The following is a 12,161-nucleotide window of genomic DNA, read 5'->3' as shown; positions in this document are numbered from 1 at the left end:
TAAAGTTCAACATAATGACTCAATTATAGTTCAACCGTGCTGGTGAGTAGCACGTCATTTGGCCTTACAGTCAGCAAAAATTAATGTTATTAATTAACATATAATTAGAAAGTCAGTAGTAAATTGTAAGTAAATTAAAATGTTATGTATTAAATTAAAAAATTAAAATGATAAGGTGTTAGTTGTTAGTTGTTAAACACTCCAAATCTTAAGAGTGTAAATTGTAATTTACTTTATAGTTTAATATTCTAGAGGGGGAGCACCAGCCAAAGATTTGAATGTCCAATTAGTCTAGAGATATTTCTCTTCCCTCTATTATAAAATGTCTTGAGTTCCAATCTCTCTATCCTAGGCAAATATGATATGTCCATTGAAATTGGCAAACTCAGGACCATTATGGAAAGGGTGTTTTTAGGTTAGGTTAGGTCAGGTCTTGTTATCATTTTGAATTAGTGTCCTCTCAAGCAAATAAGAAAGATTGTGTGCCAAAAATAAAAGAACGAAAGATTTGTTTCATCTGAGTGCATACCTTTGTAATTCAAGACATCCTTTTAACTTATGCACTATTTGCAATATTGGTCATCTAAGCTATAAAACGTAATAATAATACTAGGGATTTCAACTTATTTTTCTAATTTTTCTTTTATACTTTATGTATCATTACTTTATTGGACATAATATATATATTTTTTTTAGATTTTATTTTTTATTTTTTAGTGTCCAATGTATAAATACTATATAAGTTAAAAAAAAAAAAAATTGGAATCCCTAGCACTACTGAAAACGTAACAAACTGATTCAGTATCAACTCAGATTGATACATGAGAGTGACATTTTACTAACTCAGAAAAATTGATTTTGAGCTCACTCCATGGTCCATATAAACAGCTTCCAATATTTTCCCCCCAAGGAGTCATTATATCACAAAAATCCCATTTTTTTAACAAGTCCTTATTGATCAAATTACTTTTAAATCAATGTCACCTTTAATGTAAGTTGCAATTTTATATAAACGCAGCCAAAATCCATCCAAAAATTCAGCTGTAACAAAGGCAAAATGTCTAGGTAGTTGGCAATACGTATGATGGAGGATGGGGTTGCCTGCTGAAATATGGAAATCATATTGTCAGAATTTATTATCCATGATCATCCAATTTCTAACTTATCCTGTATGAAACGAACGCAGGTTCCAAATTCCCAACAAAGTTATCTGTATGCATTCTCTTTTCAGTTGTACTGCCTATATAATGTGCATCATTCCTCAAACTCCAATAGTCACCCTGCATTTGATACTTTTTAACACGGCGGAAAGCAAACAAGATTTAGGAAAGAGAAACAAAAAGGTGAAGAAACTTCTTAATTGTCTGCAAGAAAGCCCTCCAAAGATGGTGGAGAGATAACCATCAAACAACTGAACAAGTACCAACATCATCCAAAAGGTATAAATTGAAACCAAAGTTGAAATGCAAAAACTGATATTAAAAACCATCCTGAGCTGTCAATAGAAAATAAACTATGACACTATAACTGTGTCTTTCTCATACTCCTACGAATTGAGGCCATCAGCAACTAGCTTTACCTGTTTATTCCTAAAGCCTTGATTCTGCATGCATCATCTGTCTATCTCTCCTGCTTTTTGCTTCACAAACAAAACTCAGACCCAACCAGATTGTTTAATGCCATGGCATAAATCTAAGATTGTGTAGGTGGAATGGCATCTTCCATATCACAGTCCTCATTGCTAATAACACCAGAAGAACAAGAGATGTGAGGTTCAACCATTCCTGGTGGAATAGATCCTTCAGATGCAAGCTTGGATTCAGATGGAAATATCTCTCCCCCAAACATCTGACTGGGCTTTGGTGCAGAGTAAACCTGTTCTTCCATCAAATTGTCGGCTGATTCATTGATTGGATCAGAAGACACACATGCAGGTTCAGCAAATACAGGAGTTTGGTTGAGTTCAAGATTCAGGCTTGTTACTACATCAGGAAACAATGCACTCTTTTCAGAACCCACATCCTGAGGTTGAATTTGAGGATCCTTACATACGATTTCAACGCCTGGTATGACAGAAGTTGCTGCAGGTTCAGCAAATTCAGGAGCTTGGTTGAGTTCAAGATTCAGGCTCTTTACTGCATCATGAACCAATGCACTCTTTTCAGAATCCACTGCCTGAGCTTGAATTTGTGGATCCTTACATATGGTTTCAACGCCTGGTATGACAGAGGTTGGTGCAGGTTCAGCAAATACAGGAGTTTTGTTGAGTTCAAGGTTCAAGCTCTTTACTTCATCATGAACTAATGCACTCTCTTCAGAACCCACAGCCTGAGGTTGGATTTGAGGATCGTTAGATATGGTTTCAATGCCTGGTATGTCAGCAATTGATTCAGGTGCTGTTTCTCCTTTGGATACTTTATTGGCCTCTACATCATTTGGTCCTTTCATTATTGTTGCTGCTTCAACTTCATCCAACACTTTATCCTGTTCATCGACTTTATCATGCTCTGACTGTGCCATTACAGGGGCAGACTGGCTATCAGGTATAGGCTCCAAAAATTGCTGTGGCATGACTTTTCCTCCCAAGGAAGGGACTGGATCATTCTTTGGAAAATTATCAACCAGAGGAATCATAACAGAGGAAGATTGGTTTTGAAGTGATTCTGGGATTTCAGACTGAATGGTAGAGGCTTGAGTTTGGTCTGGAACTGCAGGTGTTTGGTTTGAAACTGGAGGTGTTTGGTTTGGAACTATAGGTGTTTGGTTTGAAACTAGAGGTGTTTGGTTTGAAACTAGAGGTGTTTGGTTTGGAACTGTAGGTGTCTGGTTTGGAACTGTTGGTGTCTGGTTTGGAACTGTAGGTGTCTGGTTTAGAACTGTAGGTGTCTGGTTTGGAACTGCAGGCGTTTGGTTTGGAACTGTAGGTGTTTGGTTTTTCACTTCAATAGGTTGCCTATTACTTTGTTCACTTGGGCGTGCAGGTATGGGAAGCTCTTTTCTTTTGCACATCTTAACATGAGGAGCAATGTCATTTGCTGCAGTAACTGGGGTGTACCTTCCCGGCATAAATACAACACCCCTCAGCTGAGTGTTAGTGTCTGCTACCTTAACATTGAGAAGATAGCCAGCATCAAATGAACCTTCAATGACACCAGAAACCATTTGACCCACCATTTCATCCTCAACGTCATCAGTTGTACCCACACTCGGTTTGTTTTTCTTCAAACCGTCAGATCCAGGCATTGCAGTCATGCTCTCTCCATGTACCAAACTCTCATCCTTACGTGGGCGTCCACGTTTCCGCTTCATAGGGGGGTCTGGCGAAGATAAAGAGCTCGTTCCTTGATTTTGTTGATTCATACTGCACAGAAGGATGCAAAATGGCAGATTTCACACTGGTTTTTAAAATTTTCCCCTGCAAGGAAGAAAGTAATCTCATAATCTTTCCCATCTGTGTTAACAAAATGGGGACTGAAAACAATATGACTACGGTGAAATGAATTGGTCATGTATTCCTATCACTCATTTTTAATCCAGAACTGATAACCTAGAACAGTCAAATTCTATGAACTACACCAGAGCCTGAATAGTCTGGTATTTTCTAGCAAGGAGCAATCCATGTCACTGCCTAGACATGCAAATGTTGCACTAAGACTTCTCCAAGTAGGACCCTCAGACCCAGCATGACTGTTGCATGAAAAGATAATGAAGCAGATATACACCAGTTATATTTGTATCTAGTTGAAAGATGGTCCCTATTAAAAAACCTATGGCATGATGAACACAGCAGTAAACTAAAAATGAGGAAGCAGTTCCTCTCTTATGTTAGATGGGCATGTCCATTTAACCTGTGTCCAAATGCAAAAATGTCTGATACAGTACAAATACGTATAACCATAGCATACTGTATCTGATACAGCCTCAAATTTACATTCAGATAAACAATCCTGATGATACAGCCAATGTCAAGAGAACCCCAGCAGATCTAAGTAATTCCCAATTGAAAGGCCAGCCAACACACATTTTCGATATAAAATAAAGTAGAAGGCAAAAAAATTTCTTTAGATATCAATAATATGCATAATGTTTTACAGTACAAAATGCTAGGTAGTCAAGAAAATCCATAAGTTGAGCATAACTAAATCGTCAATCGGCATGACAAAAAAGAAGATGGAAGTTGGATAAAGGTATGAAGTGAAAGATAACTAGATTTGGAACAAAATGAAAGAAAAGCAACTGAAACGAGTGCCAATTATAACAGCAGATGTAGTTATTCTTTCCTTGCCAATTTATAACAGCATAACACTACTTTACCTTAATAAATGTACAAATCTATCAGAAGTTTAAAGTTAATACAATAACCAAACAAAATAACAATTAAATTCATTTAAACATAAGATCGCACTGGAAAAATGCTAAGAAAGTCTAATTTGCAATAGACCTCAGACAGATCCACAAACATCCTTTTCATAAATAATATTAAGATCTCTATGGATCACCAGATCTCCACTGATTTCAGTATAAAGGAAATGATTATTTAAAATTAAAAAAAAAACACCTCAATCATCATTAGTTAGAACCAAGATCTCAAACTTCTCACCAAGAGTATGATCAGGATTGAAGGATTGAGCTGTAGATCTAAACTCTTTCACGCTTGTGCCATGGGGCGGCGGAAGTGTAGAAACATAGACAGAGACAGAGAGAGAGAGAGATATGGAATTTTTTCACTTATAAAGAACCCTAGTAACAATGGGAAGGATCCATGTTTAATGAGCCCATTGAATAATAACAATTATACCCAAAAAGAACAAAGAATCTATAAAATTTGGGCCGGGAACTTGGGAAAGAGATTGTGTCAGGCCTGTATAGTAGTCCAAACTTAGCCTATTATCCTAGCCCGGTCCATCCAAACCTCAGAAGCAGGAATGCCCTCCTAAAGTGACAGTCAGAACCTGAACCACCCCCGCCCCCTCTCTTGTTCCCCAAACCTTAGGAATTTCCAAGTAGAGTTGTTTCCCAGCCCGCATTCGTGCAATTTCATTAGCAAAAATATCAATAATCAGAGTAGTGCCTAATTTTCCTTCTAGACCCAAACTTCAGGCTCAAAATGCAAGCATTGAACCAACTCTACCTATATGCATAAATGAATGTATCTTATTGAAAAACAAGGTATGATTTCATGCATATATAGAACCATGTTGGCTTCATCTTTTAAATCATTGATTGTTAAATTTTGATGGAGGTAATGAAAAGTTTACAATGTACTGAATTTTTTTTTTAGAACAAGGAACGAGAGAGAGAGAGAGAGAGAGAGAGAGAGAGAGAGAGAGAGAGAGAGAGAGAGAGAGAGAGAGAGAGAGATTTGGAAAATTCAATCATCACCTCACCCACAGCTTGATTCATTTTTCCCTCTTCCTCTTTAAACAAAATCATATGCTTCCATTTTTTATTTGGTATTTGATTATGAATCTTACAACATGACAATGCTAAGGAGCATTTTTCACAACTAAATTCCCAAAAGCCACTGAAGCATTAAGACATTTAAGAAAATTCTATAGGAACCCAGAGTTTGATATTTTTTTTTATAAGTAAGATTTAATAAAATAAAATAAAAAGCATCACGGAAGCACTACCCTAGTACACTAGCTGCCTACAAGAGTTTAAAAAGGAAAGGAGGCAACTAAATCTACCAAAGAACATAAAGAAATTGTAGGAGCACTATTTGACCGCTCAAAAAGCCATCTCAACAACTGAACCATTAATTTCATCATTGAATGTTCTGAATCATCAATAGTTTTTGTATTCCTCCCAAACTTCAAGCACAACATAACACACACATGAGCCACCTTCCAAACAGCCTTATCAGATTTTCCCATGAAGGTTCAATGCCATCCTAAACACAAGTTGTGAACAGATCCTGACATAATCCAATCAATACCAAATAATAACAAAATAAAACCCCATAACTCCTAGGCCATATGATGATGTAATAACAGATGATATCCTGATTCCCTTACATCCTTGCACATGTAACACCTAGTAATCAACACTATCCCCGCATCATCAAATTATCAATTTTTGAACTTAATGATACTATCAAGGTTTGATTTTATGCACTACTATAAAGTAAGTTAATCTGATATTTGAATCTCCTTATCGCAATGTTTTCTTCATGCTCACTGTTACATACTTGTTTTCCCTATTTATGCATTCATATATTTCTCAGTCATAAAACGTTTTATTTATACTGTTTACAATGTCCTATGTTCTCTACCAAAAAAAATGTCTCATGTTCCAGATGATAGAATTAGAGCATTCAACCCAAAACCAATTGACAATGGGTGGAGAGGTCCAAGACTCATAAGCACATATGCTAAGCTCTAGTTTTCCGATGTGGGACATTGCTCCACATTACTCTCAACACGCCCCCGCACGTGTGGCAATATTTTGAGCCTTACACGTGAACAAATTGTATTAGGTGACGTGGGAGCACGTGTGGCCGTTAGGCCTTACACGCGGATAACCAAGCTCTGATACCATGATACCAGAAACCTTGAGGTAGTAATGATAGACCTCTTATTCAAAATTAATCTAGAATAAGCAGATTAAGAAAGAATGGATAAATGAGATGAAGAGTCGATATTACAAGCAATAACACGCATAAATGAAGGAAATAGTTTACCGAGTTTATGCAAAACAAATTTAGACACCAAAATAATACAACGGAAAAAAAAAAAAAAAAACAATAAAAATTCATAAGGCAAATGTCAAAGAGGCAACATTCTGGCTTTTAAGTGAACTAAACGAATATTAGAATAGAAATAAACCCAAAAACAGACAAAATATGAATAATATAGCATGTAAAAACGTAAATCCATAAAATAAATCGCATAAGCACAAAAAAAATCTCAATCTTCACAAAAAATAATAAATAGAAAATTGTTTCTGATGGATGCAGTCCTTATTTTCCGCTATATTACTGATCTCACTCAACCCAACAAACATGTAATTTCAGCTCAGTCATGAATGAACCCATAAAAACAAATAAAGGGTCTCTGTGGTTCCTCAGATCAAAAACCCTAATGCTACCCTGATCAAATATAGTAACTATTATTGCACGAGCTAAATCAAACAATAATGCAACGCCAAAGAAATATTAACTACCACAATGTGAGAACACAGTTTCAGGCACTTACATGTGGCTGACGATGATGAAATGAGAAGCGGAATCAATCGAGAAAATCCAAAATCGGTGGCAATGGTGGGAAAATCAGTTTCTTGGTCCTTTTTTTATTTGATTTCGTTTTTTTTTTTTTTTTGCTTTGTTTGTTATTAGGCTTTTTTAGCTTTTGGAATAGAACAAGGGTCTGTTTGTGTGTGTGTGACTCTGTATCTCTTTCCCGTAATCCGGATAATGGGTGTTTGGACGCGGGAATACTTTCCCATGATGCCATCATGTTCTAGTTATCAGTTGGTTACTTATTAGGGTTTTTTCTTGTTTCCTAAAGCCCATGATAAAAAAATAGGCTCATAAGCTGGCCCACTTATAAAAATACAGAGACATGTTGATTTCGTTGTTAATGAGCGTTCAAAGTTTTTTTCTTTTTGTGTTTTACAATATAATCAATGTTCGACAGTATCATCTATTGTTATTGTGCAACAATGATAATCACAATATCACATAAAAATTATGCTTATAGATATATTTTTTGTCTTTTTTTATTTACATAAACATGCAAAAAATTAATAAACCAACATAAAACAAAAAATTCAAATTTATGGATTCACATCCACCTTTGTTTTAACAGTAATAATTATTATTACTGATTGACACTATTGAACAACAATAATGTTGTTACTATTCGATAGTAACAATCATTCTAGTACAAAAAAGAAAAATAAGGACATGACGAGCGCTCGGTAAGGGGGGCCGAGCTCGGCCTTGTTTAATCAGCACCTCTTTTTTAAAACGTCGGGTTGTTTATCATTTTATTTAAAAAAAGGTGTACCCAAGGAATAAAATTTTGGTTTCGAGGAAATTTTTGCAGAAATTTCGATTTCGACAAAATTAGATAAAAACGACGGAAATTGCTATCAAAATACGAAAATTTTGAATGAAACTTGATCATATGTTTATTTAACATATTATCTACTACATTGATAAAAAACATTGAAGAGATCAAATTATATAGTAGGTTTTATGTGATATAAAGTAAATATAATGAATGTTGGAGGCAAATACTGTTAAATAAAAATAGTTTACTAATTAATAATTACATAAAATGACCTTTTTTTAAGAGATATTTAATCATTTTAAATCTAATTGTCCATAAAACATATGTGAACAAATAATAAAATGACATGTATTGTTATTTTATAAACCACTTAACTCAATAACCAAACACAATGCAAATAGATTGTGAGATCCTGGAAAGTTGGTTTATAATTTATTTTGAAGTAAATAGTGATTTATTGATAATTATCTTGTTAGTTTGAAGATATTAGAATTTTTCTGAGTAATTTTGGAAGGAAATAAATGAATTTGAAGTCGTAGAAAAATAAGATTTATCGAGACGAGCTCAAGGGATTTTACAGAACGTTTTTCAGCCCTTTAAGTTAATTTTGGTAAGTTATTTGGATTTTAAGTGAGTTCGGCGAGTCATTGAGAAACAATAAAAATTAGGAAAAGCTCAATCTTGATTTTAGTTTTGTTAGAAAGATCTCGAGTCAACGAGCGTGTAAAAGCAAACACAACGTGTTTTTTTTTGTTTTCTTTCCTTTCTTTTTTTTTTTTTTAATTTTCTCTTCTTTTCTTTTTTATTTCCTTCTTCCTTTTCCCCCGTGACCTCGTGACCTCTCCTGCTCCAGTCTTCCTTCTCATAATTTCCTCCGCACTTTCTTTCTCTCCTAGTCCCTCACTCCCTCCTTGATCTCTTCTCTCTTCCTCCTCTCCCTCTCTTCCTGGATCTCTTATATCCCCAATCTCTTCTCTCCTTCCGGCGACGGTGGCTCCTCTCTCTCCCTCCGGCCTCCGCCTCCTTCTCTGTCTCCAGTCTCTATGCCAAATTTCAATGAAATTCAGATAAATTTAACCAGAAAGTGCTTGGAGTGTGGCAAAACTTTAACAAAAATGAACGGATATATTATAAAATTTTAGGATCCACACCAAATATTACAAATATTTTTAACATTACAAATATTAGGTGAGTTGTCCACACCAAAGGCGGTATCCAAGTATTTGGGCCACAAATACAATGTGGGCTTACCGCAAGAGCCAAGAGCCCAAGGGGCAAGAGGTACGTGTTGCACACGAGACAGCTATGAAATCTATGGCCACGAATGTTTCAATAAAAACCACTTGAGTTCGTTCACTTCCATCAATCTTGTATTGTCTTCGTGTCGTTAACTCTATCTGACCAAAAAACAAACCTCCATCTGAAGTCTCTGAACCACAACCATGGCTTCTCTGTTAGCTAACGGTGTTTCAAGCTTGTCTCCTCAAGCTGCTTCAGAACCACTGAAATTCCAAAAAGGGTTGCATCCGAAGCTCGAGTTTTTGAAGCTTTCAAATCAGAAAACCTTTGCTCCAAAAAGGGTCTTCAAGGTTCGAGCAGATGTCGGGTACGACCCGAAAACAATCAAACCGGATCAAGGTAAGCTCTCAATCGAGGAATTTCTTCGTAATCGTGAGTATGATAAGAAATTTGGGTTTAATATAGACATAGATTCCTTTTCGATTCCAAAAGGGCTTTCTAGGGAGACAATTCGTATAATTTCTTCGCTGAAAGAAGAGCCTGATTGGATGCTTGAGTTTAGATTGAATGCTTTTGAGAAATTTTTGACTATGAAAGAACCCAAATGGTCTGATAACCGATACCCTGCAATTGATTTTCAAGATATGTGTTATTACTCGGCACCCAAAAAGAAACCAGCATTGAATAGCCTCGATGAGGCAGACCCGGAACTTCTTAAGTACTTTGATAGATTAGGAGTGCCATTAAATGAGCAGAATCGATTGGCTAATGTTGCGGTAGACGCAGTTCTTGATAGTGTGTCAATAGCCACTACACATAGGAAGGCGCTGGAGGAAGGTGGAGTGATCTTTTGTTCGATATCAGAGGCGATTAGGGAGCACCCAGATTTAGTTAGGAAGTATTTAGGTAGAGTAGTGCCTACTGGGGATAATTATTATGCTGCTTTGAACTCCGCGGTGTTTAGTGATGGATCGTTTTGTTACATACCGAAGGACACTAAGTGCCCGATGCAGATTTCAACTTATTTTCGGATAAATGCATTGGAGACAGGGCAGTTTGAGAGGACTTTGATAGTGGCTGATGATAGGAGTTTTGTGGAGTATTTGGAGGGGTGTACCGCCCCTTCTTATGATAGAAACCAGCTTCATGCTGCAGTGGTTGAGTTGTATTGTGGTGAGGGTGCGGAGATTAAGTACTCCACAGTGCAGAACTGGTATGCTGGGGATGAGGAAGGGAAGGGGGGGATTTATAATTTCGTTACCAAGCGAGGGCTTTGTGCTGGGGCTCGCTCAAAGATATCTTGGACCCAGGTGGAGACAGGGTCTGCCATTACTTGGAAGTATCCGAGTGTTGTTTTGGAGGGTGATGATTCTGTGGGTGAGTTCTACTCGGTAGCTTTGACTAATAATTATCAGCAGGCAGACACAGGTACAAAGATGATACACAAGGGCAAGAATACAAGAAGTAGAATTATTTCAAAGGGTATATCAGCTGGGAATTCAAGGAACTGTTATAGGGGCCTTGTGCAGGTTCAATCGAAGGCAGAGAATGCTCGAAACTCCTCACAGTGTGATTCAATGCTTATTGGAGACGGTGCAGCTGCCAACACCTATCCATACATCCAGGTAACTTCCTTTGATCTTGTCTCTTTTTTTTTTTTTGGCATTAAGATCATGTATGTTGGTATTTAATACAAATTTTCCTGTAGTGTGATGGTTATTTAAATTGATTCTTCATTAGATGACATTCTTGCATTACTATGTTACTCCACCCTTCTGCTCAAATCTAGCCCTCCTATCTAGTTCCCAAATGTATTTTTCTTTGATAATTCATATGAATAATTCATATGATGTATCGTTGCTTACTTAAAGAAGCCACTTTAGTTGTCAGCAATTGAAGAAGAAATTTTAAAAGTTGATTTTCTTCTGAAGAAAGCAGTACCCATGGGAGGCATGATGAGCCTGGTGTTGAATATATTTTACTTTCTTGTCTGAGATTCTATCAAGATGGTTACCAAGATTAGTCAATAGGGTTTGTGGATAAGATTAGACACACTGCTATACAACTATCATCATAGCAAATATGAGCTACTCTAGGTATGGCATTATTGCACTAGTCATTGAAGCTAGTTTCAGTACATTCAAGATTTGTTTCCTTATCTAGTGAAAATCTAATCCACTCTAGGTATGTTTGAGAAATCTGAAGTGATTTGGTCTTTATCTTGCTTCTTAGAATGTCACAATTGCCCCATAACCCATCTTTTTCGTATGATTATCTAGAGTTATTACAGGGTCATAGAGTAGACCCTTTTTAGTTGCTAGTTTTCTAACAGTTAGTGCCCATATAATATGTAATTGTCATGGAATATTCTTTTATTCCTTAATGAATTCATCCCATGTGCTTAACAGGTAAAGAATCCCACAGCTCGCGTTGAACACGAAGCCAGTACCTCCAAAATTGGTGAAGACCAGCTATTTTACTTTCAGCAAAGGGGAATTGACTATGAGAAAGCCATGGCCGCTATGATATCTGGGTTTTGCCAGGCTGTATTCAATGAGCTTCCAGACGAGTTTGGGTCTGAAGTGAACCAATTGATTGGCTTGAAGCTTGAAGGATCAGTGGGTTAGATAACAGCAACAGTTTAGGCAAAAAAGCTTCATCGACGAAATTCAATATTTTTGTCAACGGGTTTAAAATCTGAGTAGTTTGCAAGAGACGTTTGAGTTGACAGATATGCTATGAAAATGGCTAGAATATGGAGAGTATGTACATAGATTAGATATTTGTTGTAAATGTATATCCTTTGATGCCCGCTGTAACGTATTGAGATAGAAGCACTTTGGTGCACAGAACTTTGCTTGTTGATTGACAAAATAATGCTTGTTATAACTTAAATTTTCAGCTCAA

At 36.5% G+C, this 12,161-nt stretch overlaps 2 protein-coding genes across 2 annotated transcripts; one reads left to right on the top strand and one right to left on the bottom strand.

Annotated features, from left to right (window-relative positions):
• Nucleotides 1-1,360: 1,360 nt before the first annotated feature.
• LOC147298567 (uncharacterized) lies at nt 1,361-7,347 on the bottom strand. Its single transcript, XM_086247500.1, has 2 exons — nt 7,197-7,347; nt 1,361-3,415 (listed from the first exon to the last, which is right to left on the bottom strand). The coding sequence occupies exon 2, from the start codon at nt 3,358-3,360 to the stop codon at nt 1,693-1,695; it is 1,668 nt and encodes a 555-aa protein (XP_086103626.1). The 5' UTR covers nt 3,361-3,415; nt 7,197-7,347; the 3' UTR covers nt 1,361-1,692.
• A 2,033-nt stretch (nt 7,348-9,380) lies between these two features.
• ABCI8 (ATP binding cassette protein 1) lies at nt 9,381-12,161 on the top strand. Its single transcript, XM_086228984.1, has 2 exons — nt 9,381-10,879; nt 11,663-12,161. Exons 1-2 carry the CDS (start codon nt 9,458-9,460, stop codon nt 11,879-11,881), a joined length of 1,641 nt encoding a protein of 546 aa, XP_086085110.1. The 5' UTR covers nt 9,381-9,457; the 3' UTR covers nt 11,882-12,161.

Source organism: Dryas octopetala, chromosome 1 (assembly GCF_963921425.1).
Source record: "Dryas octopetala chromosome 1, drDryOcto1.1, whole genome shotgun sequence".
Lineage (NCBI taxonomy): Eukaryota > Viridiplantae > Streptophyta > Magnoliopsida > Rosales > Rosaceae > Dryas > Dryas octopetala.
Note: the sequence above shows the minus strand (reverse complement) of the source record. Positions and strands in the feature narration are given on the sequence as shown.

What these genes read in the sequence shown, in the direction of transcription:
- LOC147298567 (XM_086247500.1), bottom strand. Translation starts at nt 3,360, where the DNA reads ATGAATCAACAAAATCAAGGAACGAGCTCTTTATCTTCGCCAGACCCC.
- ABCI8 (XM_086228984.1), top strand. Translation starts at nt 9,458, where the DNA reads ATGGCTTCTCTGTTAGCTAACGGTGTTTCAAGCTTGTCTCCTCAAGCT. An exon ending in ACACCTATCCATACATCCAG is followed by an intron (nt 10,880 to 11,662) that starts GTAACTTCCTTT and finishes TGTGCTTAACAG; the next exon opens with GTAAAGAATCCCACAGCTCG.